Raw genomic sequence first — 9,190 nt, 5'->3', positions numbered from 1 at the left:
GAAAAAAAAAGTTAACTGATTTTTAAATTTTATTTCAGCTTAGTATGGGAAAAAAAAAGCCAGGATTCTGACTTTAATCTCAGATTTCTGAGATTAAAGTCATAATTCTGAGATTAAAGTCAGATTTTTGAGAAAAAAAGTCAGAATTCTGATATTAAAGTCAGATTTCTGAGAAAAAAGTCAGAATTCTGAGAAAAAAGTCAGAATTCTGACTTTTTTCCCATGTCCCACTGCAATAAAATTAAAAAATCAGTTAACTTTTTTTTTTCCAGTGGCCCTTATCCTCTTCCATAGATTCAACAAAGCTACACTCCTTAAGAAATTCATTCTTTTTTTATCCTGCTGAATACTTTTTTTAATGTACATCAATTTGCTAAAGTGAGTTTTGATATGACTTAATGGTATACTGTGCCATAATCCAGTTATTTGTACGCAGACAGAGCATAAAGAGGTTAAATACTGTGTAAACTTAATACTTTGTTTTAAGCGTCATAAATTGTAACAGAGATGTTTCCACCACTTTCTGCTTGACTTAATCAATTGTTTTGAGCCAGATGGTGAGGCCAAACAACTAAACCTTAAATGATTAACACTGGGAAATGCACTTTAGCCGTGCATATAGAAACAGAAAAACAAAAGCAATAATACATATAATGTTATCACTGATCTTTATCATCTAAAAAAACTCTTGATCTGGACTCAGAGACAATAACTGGAGTAAGGACATCCATAGTTCTACCACGTTTGAAAGCTGTAAAAAAGCAGTCCATTGCACAAATATTTGAAAAACCTTTTATCCACTCCTTATGTGGTTACAACCTCCTTTTAATAAAAGTTAAATAAATTCTCCAATATGGAAATTCCAGTGCTTTTCTTCCTCCCGGCTTCTTTTATTCAGAATCAGAACTAAAAGCTCATCAAGATCTCTTATTTTCTCCATGGAAGAGGCGTCCTTCCACAAAGAACACATTTGGAGATGTTCGTTTTTCACTAAAAAACATCCTTGATTTAAAAAGGCGGGGGGGGGATTTATGCACCTGTAGCATATGCCTTTTTAGCTGAGCACTCTGGTTTCAGGGTTTTTACATCATGCTCTCAACCTAAGAGATTTACAAGTGTGAACGATCCCAGCTGGCGTTTTGAGCTCCAAGCAGCTGTTCTCCGACAGAACCTCAAATCTTTACACCATCATTGCCTATAATCTCAAAGTAGTGTGGTTCCACAGTTCTGTTGGCTCATTAAAATACTTTCTTACAAGTTCGGTTTAACAGTAGACATCACTTTCCACGTGGAGGTTTCCTGTGTATGTTTGCCAGACTAAGTGCTAGTCTCTTGGTGAAGAGTGAATGGGATTTGCCGCAGTAGGTGTTGGTCGTATTCAGCAGATCCTCCTTCAAAGGTTTCAGTAAAGAAGCGACCGGGTCTGAGCCAAAAGAATACTGGAATGACAAAAAGAAACAACATGTTTTTAGGTTCAGGTTTAACAAAGCTAAGTCCTTTGGGGCCATAAATGGGCCTGGAAAGCCTAGCTAAATATAAACTGCTCCACATTGTCCGCCTCAGTGTAATTCTATAAGCTTAGTGTCCAGTAATAACCAGAGAAGGCAGCAGAGGTTTCACAATTTCCCAATAATGAAGGGGCCTTTACTATGCTCTGAGGAAATCAAAGGGGAATTAACATTTTTTATGCCAGCTCATTTGCTTGCAGTTGGGTCCTTGATATTGGGTCGCAAAGAGATCGGCATTTTTAACGAGTCCAAAACCAGACGCGCCCGTCGCTCATAAAGTTGCATTTACAGTTGATGTTATTGATTTTGTGTGGCTCTCCGTGTCTGGAATCAGGCTCCAAATGCAGCGCCGGCTGTAAAAATTAACAGCTGCTTCTCAGACTCAGCTTTTTGCTGCAGAGGGAGGGAAGGAGGGCATCACCCAGGTCTAAAAGTGCATTTTTCTGAAAGTCTGGCTTTAATATCATGACCTGGTTGTCAAAGGATTCCCGGCTAGTAGCTCCTAGATCACAGTAAAGACAATGCACTCTTTTAAAGCATCAATTCACAATGGTGGAAAGAATTCTCATTGCATTTAATAACTCTGAGCTGATGGATGGATATATGAATGGACCAAAGGGATTATTCATGAATGGTCAGCTAGATAATTATTTAGATTTATAAAGCTTTATGTGAAAGTATGGGAAGGTGGAACAGTTTGGAGGTCGATAATATGTTCCTTTATCATTTTTATAGTGATTATGACTGTAAAAAACATGCCGATCTGCAGCTGAACAAACTGAAATGGATTAAATGGTCTGTCCAGACATTTTAACCACACAGAAGATTAACCAATTTGCTCATATCCTCCTGGCAAATCCGAATTGATCACAAATCTATAAAAAGCTTGGCCTGGGGTGGTAAAAATATGAGCATGTGAAGCGCCCATAGTACATGTGTCTAGTAGTGTCATTGATCCTGTCCTATAGAGATACAGTCTTAACTCTAGGCTATGGATAAGGTATGGATAAACCATCAGTCTGATCTATCTTCAATGGGAAAGCAATGAGACTCCCAGTGTTGATGGCTTCATTAAGTAAATGCCACTTGTGTCGTCAATATCATTAAACAGCAGGTAAGCAACCTATAAACATCCTCGTGGGGGAAATTAGCTTTCAATCCAAGCATCCTCTAAAGATGGAGATTTGTGTTTCTCCTGTATAAGGCAATTGCTGTCTCTAAAGCTTATTTGGTCTTTAGGGTCAGCAGCAATCCAACAAAACTAATCCCAGAGGGTAGAAAGAGCAGGCGGATGACCGAGGCTGGAAAACAGCTCTTTCATCTGATGACGAGCTAGATTAAACCAACAGGACTTGGAGGAGCCTTGTCAAATCTGCTCTTTAAACTTTGATGTATCCAGGAGGGTTTTTTTTTTTTTTTTTTTACAAGAGGGGCACGCGCTGTTTTTCATTCTCTGAAGAGAGGCAGACTAGCAATGTAATAAAAGTGCTAAAACTGTTTCAATTTTAAAGGATGGGGAAATCTGTTCGACATCAATCCATACAGAGCTGATTATCTTCTAAAGGTTTAAAGAGATTTCTTTCATTCCCTTTAAATGTGGCTAATGTTTAATTTTCTCATCTCTATATGTTTCAAAACGCATAGAAAAAAGAAGGAGTGGTAACATTATTCAGGGTTTGTGATCTACAATATTTGGAAACTTGACGGCATAGTGGAGGATTTTTTCCTCTCCACTTTAAAAAAAATGCACATCCACAACCTTGTACACGCTCCCGAAGGCCTATTAAACACGTGCGAGAGCATGCACGAGCCAATTTCTCCTTGTGCACGCTCTGTTTAATTAAAATATGCTGTTTGCATCTCTCATACAATCTTACGTTCCAAAAGAACATTTGCATTTGCATTTTTCCACTATGTCAGACTCACCACTAGTAAGTGAAAATGGGGACGAGCACGTAGGACGTCCTTCCGTAAACATATCACCAGAATGATTGACAACAACGAGGACCCCTTATTTTGATGATCCACCCGGAAAAAGAAACATCCTCCAATATACCTTTAACTATAATCACACACAAAAAAACGTGCTGAGCAGTAAGAATAAAGCCTGAGTTATACTCAGAAACCAGGTCGCCTGCTTGTGTGTCGCAGTTAACGCAAATATACACTCCGGTGCACCAGCCAGAAATTGTCAGTGTCTGCACACAGTGCCGCAGATAGCGTTGCAGGGAGGAGAGAAAGGAGGCCTTTGATTGGTCGATTCTACATCCGCTCTACACTATGTGTTTCTCCTGTTTGGTACCTTACTGGCTTGTTTTGTTTGTATGACCCCCATTGTGGAAAACAACTCGTTAAGATGGACCAGCTAGAAGAGCGAGGCGCGCAAGAATGCTGGGACCCTTTTTCCACTGCTGCAGGAATATACACAGCCTATTAGCCACCATCATATATATACATTATATCATATATATATATATATTAACAACACGCTAAAAGCACATATGTAATTAAAAAACAAGGTTTCTATTGTCCTGCTATCACAGATGCGAATGGTGGTGTTTGAATGCCGGAATTGGATCAAGACCACTGCGACAAATTTAGTTCCAGATGGACCTTTATAGATATGAGCTTGAAGTGAAACAAATCATAAAATGGCAGATAAATTAATACCCACTATTAAGCATGGTGGGAGAACAGTCATGGTATGGGACTGTTTCTCCTCAGACTCGTGTTAAGCTGCATTGCATCATACACTATATATTCCCAGTCTTAAAAATTAAACAAAAAATGTTGTGATTGCTGCAACAAATCAGAATTTTTTTTCTAATTAACTCTTTTAGTTGATAAAAAATATCCTACTGCCATTTCCATCTTAGCCCCTAGAGCTAAATCCTATAGAAATCACTACTCTGTCAATTGAACAGTACGTTCAATTGACAGAGTAGTGAGAGTCATTCTTAAAAGGCCTTTTCTGCTCTACTGTCACAATCGTAAAAATAAATTGGCTAATCCCTGCAGGGAAAAATGACCCTAACATCAAAACAAGAAGGTTGGGTCCAAATCAAACAAAAGATAAACAAGTGCAAAAGTGTCTGTCAAATACGATAGCAGATCTATCATGCTGTGGGCCTGTTTCTCTTCCAAACGCCTAAAGGAATCTTATTAGTGTAAAATACAAAATCATAAAGAAAAAAGATTCTACATAAACTCTGTTGGACGAGGCAGTAGAGCTATCCCCCAGATATACAAACCTTTTTTATTGCATCGTAAACGGCTCTGAAAGCAGGTTGCTTGTAGTCATGGTAAACCCCTCTGTTTCCATGCAAGACGTAGATGCCATCCTCCTCAGCTGAGGCACAGTTACTGCCATAGATGCAATGATCTGGGCGATAGTTCCACTTGCATGGAAACTCCAGCAGAAACTCTGAAAGAGGAAAAACACAGATAAAAGTCACTGATATGCTCTCTGGTATCAATGAAAAACAAATTTAATTTTGCAACTTTAAATCTAAATCCATCAAGCTAAAGGCACAGAATGTGCAGCTTAAAAAGGATGCAAGCTTACCTGGATTATGGTGAAAAATAATATTGAGAAGGTCCTGGTCTCCCCAGGTGATATTCAGTTTGTACTTTTGAAGCAGCGGCATCAGCAGCTCTTCCCAGCGCAGTCCCACCGGGGTCATATCATTCTGTCAACACAGACAAGCATTTCTAAACATTGGTACGCACCAAATACAGAGGAATGGGGCCCTCTTGTGGTCAACGGGAGGCATTTCACCTTGAAAAAGGTGCTCCTCATTCTCGTCATGTTCATGAGCATGACCCCAGAGTTGATACCCGTCCTGCCATAGAAGGGGTGGCGGGCAAAGCGGCTGTACCAGGCGATGCGGGGCTCCTCGTGCTCTGGGGACATGGCTGCCAGCTGGGAGGGATTAAATCGGGACAGGAAGGCCCAGATGTCGTCTACAGGCTGAAGGAAGAGGATGTCGGAGTCGACGTACACAACAGAGTCGACGTCCTTTAAGATCAGCTGTAAATCGACAGAGTATTCTTATGGATGACGATGATCTCAAGGGTTCTTCAAGTTTATTTATCTCTAAGTAACTCACGGGGAGGAAGAGTCTCTGAGAAGCACAGGGTTTGAAGAGCTTCTTCCACTCGCCCGCGTTCTCACTGGGGAAACTGATGGAGTAAACGGTGTAGTTGAACCGGGAGCGGAAAGCATCTGGCCATGACTCCAACTGCAACACAGAAGCGTGAAGCGCTGATTGGAAGCAGGAAGACAATAAACAACACTGACAAGGAAGGGAACTCACAGCTTCCATAAAGTTGGCATGAAGCTGATCTTCAGCAAAGATGTGCAGATGAAGGCGCTTGATGCTGAAAAGCACCGCAGATTTGATCATAGTGAGGGTCTCGTCCAGTCGCTCCCCGCAGGCCACCACAGCCAGGTGCATGGTGGGCTCAGATCTGACCCCAACACTGTTACCAGCACCTTCCACCTGACCCCTCTGACGCATGATATATCTGAGGAAAACGACATAGGCAGTTCAGACACACGATGTTGCAGAAAAGGTCATTTAAAGTAGATCTGTACGACACAGACGCCAAATAAAATTTATTATTTAGATCTTGTTGCTATTTATGTGTATGGCGAGGCTAAAAGCGCAGAGAAATATATAAAATACTGGATAACAGTGGAGGTTCTAGACACTGATGCAGTGTTTTTCAGATTAAAAAAATTAAACCAAACTCGACAAAAAAAGGTGAGCCACAAAGCCATAATTGTGGACTCCTGATCTAAAAAATGAAAGCTGACACTAAGCAATAGCAGATTCTGTCAGGTTATTAATCTTTTTTGCAAGACTGTACCCATAATAAGTGCAATAATCTGCAAATGAGGTGAATCTTTGTAAGACTTCTTAAAATCAAGATAGATTCTCAAAAAAAGAAGTAATATATCAATTGGAAAACAAGATCAAAAAGACTTTTTAGCTAGATTTAACATTTGAGACTTTGTCAAATGGACACTTTTTTGTCCCTTACATCAGCGCATATTAAATTATTTAGGTCTTATACTGCAATAATGAATCTAAAAAACTAAAAACAGCTTAAAATATTTCTATTTGCCCTTAAACTGAGCAGGTAAATAAAACGATCTGTTCAAAGGAATTAGTATTCTTGCCCTTATAATAAGATAATTACATATTAACCAGTTGAAATAGGATAACTGAGTTATTTTTGTATTCTTTTAAATGTACATCTTCTTATCTACATACTCAAATCAAGGGAAAATACACATTTTTTTTAAGAAAAAAGCATTTTTGTAGTGTATGCTTTAAGTAAAGGGGCCAGGAGCAGTTCTGCAGGAGCACTGCCCCCTGCTGGTAAATATTTATTATTGCCTGTGGCATCATATTAATATCACTGGCCCAGATATTCACATCAGTGAACTCTTATTTTAAAGATATTAATCTAGTTTTATTTGTACTTGTTGCTGAGAGAACCAAATAATTTGAAAGCATACTTCAACAATTTTAATCTCAAACCTTAAAAAAACAAAAACAAAACACTGACATGGCAATAATAGATATTAAGTTATACCATTACTAAAGTCATGAGATAAGTTTTCTTTGCAGGGGAAACTCCAAACAGGGGAAAAAAGGTTTGATCAGTTGAGATCAAAAGGAAACTTTTAGGCCTACATGCAAAACCGCAGAAGGTTTCGCATATAGGCCTCCTCTTCCATAGTGACACATGGTGGTGGCAGCATCATGCTGTGGGGTAAAGTTCATCCAATCACCCCTTTCTTTCTTATATGTTGATCTTTCAATTTAAATACATAAACTGCAATAAAAAATGGATTTACTTTTATAAATAGTTTTGGCAACAGGGATAATAGCGACCTCTAGAGGCCCTTTAAATGTGGGGAAAAAAAAGACTTACATTTGATTTTTCTGTTGCAAACCAGGGTTCAATAACTTTCAATTATTTCTTTTGAATACATTTCTGAGCTCAGCCCACGCAATCCCTGTAAATTACCTATTGTACCAGTGGGGTTTTTGTGGCCGCACTCCTCGCCTGGCGCCGGTGTCTCTCTGTGGGATGAAAGCCCTCCTCGCTCCGCTTCTTCCGTCCGTGTGAAACACCTTACTATAAGCGTAGAGTCCCGAAAACACCGCGAACACCGTGCACAGGAGCAGCGCACGCATGTAACGCCGCATCATGGTGTCGGAAAACACATCTCTGAGCTAAAGTCATGACATAGAAACTAACGTTCTCTTTTTGTTTTTAGTTAGCCGTGAAGTTAGACGCATTGTGCAAGAAGCGCTTCCTGTTGAGGTTTAGAAAGTAAAACTCATCTGACTGAATCCAGCGAGGAAAATGTCGCCATCTGGTGGTGGTAACGAAGCACAACTACCTCCCAAACACTATTATGGGAAATTGTTTTATATTTTTGAGTTTACCTCTTGAAGTGATACATTGATGAGCAATTTAATACTTTTTTCATTTGTATATTTTATTTCTTACCGATTTAGTAAGGATCTCATCATCTATATTATTTATCTGATTTGTATTTATATTCTTTTTAGCAGAGCCGTATCCAGAAATTTTTTTAGGGTGGCCAGGCAATAACCAATGTACTGTGAGGGGGGCCAAAAGCGGATAGGCAACAAAACCTCACCGTCAATCTACACTGTTCCAACAGGAAAAATAACAAGCAAAACATCCATATTTTCTAAACAAAGACTAACTATACTTTCCTACAGCCTTTGCTAACAAATAGACTCATATATTTAAACAGTTTTGAGTTCTGGGGCGTAAATCAATCATTGTCATTACTTACCTACTTGTATCTATAAAATTTCTGCATAAAATTGATATTTACAAGCACTAATAGCTACATAGATTGATTTTACCCCACATAAACTAAAATCTAGTTCTGAAGAGAGCTTGAATTCTGTACCTATCATCTTTGATGTTGGTATATTGATGTGTTTAATTAACCACAAAAAAATAATGTTTTGAATATTCCATTTGAGAGTATTACTGCTGCCATTGTCTGTATTAGAGGGGGGAAAATGACAGGGGTGGCCAATGATTGGCTAAGGGTGGCCATGGCAACCCCTGGCCCCCCATCTAGCTCCGCCCCCGCCTTTTAGAAAACATTACACTATCCAGTTGGATTGTTGGGCTTTACAGTGGTTGCATGGATGCTTCCTGCTGCGAGAAGGTTGTGGGTTTGATTTCCTGCCCGTGCATGTCTGGCTTCATCCCACAGTCCAAAAACATGACTGTAAGGTTAAATGACATCCCTCAATTGTCCCTAGGTGTGAGTGTGTGTATGGTTGTATCTCTGTGTTTCCCTGCGACAGACTTGCGACCTGTCCAGGGTGTACCACGCCTAGGCACTGGATTTATCATCACCCCGCTGGTGTACCGACTGTATTTTTTCTATCTTTGTACTTTTTATTTTTGTAAATAGATCCTAATCTGTTTTTTGATCTATCAAATTCCGTGTTTCTCTATCTGTAAATGAAATGAAACGTCTACATTTGCATTATTGAACTAATAAAGTGTGCATTTACTGTGTAACTGGGTGAAGCTGAGGCTATAGAGAGCAGACTATAAATGCTTTTAGGAAAGCCATAAACCTTTTAAAAATGGGATTATAATAATGT

At 39.3% G+C, this 9,190-nt stretch overlaps 1 protein-coding gene across 1 annotated transcript; it reads right to left on the bottom strand.

The window, feature by feature from the left end:
- Positions 1–259: 259 nt before the first annotated feature.
- On the bottom strand, positions 260–7,835 carry gxylt1b (glucoside xylosyltransferase 1b). The gene is made up of 7 exons (XM_038307496.1): positions 7,551–7,835; positions 5,825–6,035; positions 5,618–5,749; positions 5,287–5,538; positions 5,074–5,197; positions 4,760–4,932; positions 260–1,439 (listed from the first exon to the last, which is right to left on the bottom strand). The coding sequence occupies exons 1-7, from the start codon at positions 7,733–7,735 to the stop codon at positions 1,278–1,280; spliced, it is 1,239 nt and encodes a 412-aa protein (XP_038163424.1). The 5' UTR covers positions 7,736–7,835; the 3' UTR covers positions 260–1,277.
- Positions 7,836–9,190: the final 1,355 nt, after the last annotated feature.

The sequence above is a fragment of the Cyprinodon tularosa genome, unplaced genomic scaffold (genome assembly GCF_016077235.1).
Source record: "Cyprinodon tularosa strain WSP-4 unplaced genomic scaffold, ASM1607723v1 ctg611, whole genome shotgun sequence".
NCBI classification, from domain to species: domain Eukaryota; kingdom Metazoa; phylum Chordata; class Actinopteri; order Cyprinodontiformes; family Cyprinodontidae; genus Cyprinodon; species Cyprinodon tularosa.
This window is presented reverse-complemented; position numbering and strand designations above follow the sequence as displayed.

Bases quoted from the DNA above. Each gene is read 5' to 3' on its own strand.
- gxylt1b (XM_038307496.1), bottom strand. From the start codon at position 7,735: ATGATGCGGCGTTACATGCGTGCGCTGCTCCTGTGCACGGTGTTCGCG. The intron at 4,933-5,073 runs GTAAGCTTGCAT...TTCCTCTTTCAG, and splicing joins TATTTTTCACCATAATCCAG to AGTTTCTGCTGGAGTTTCCA. The intron at 1,440-4,759 runs GTTTGTATATCT...TTGTCATTCCAG, and splicing joins TTTACGATGCAATAAAAAAG to TATTCTTTTGGCTCAGACCC.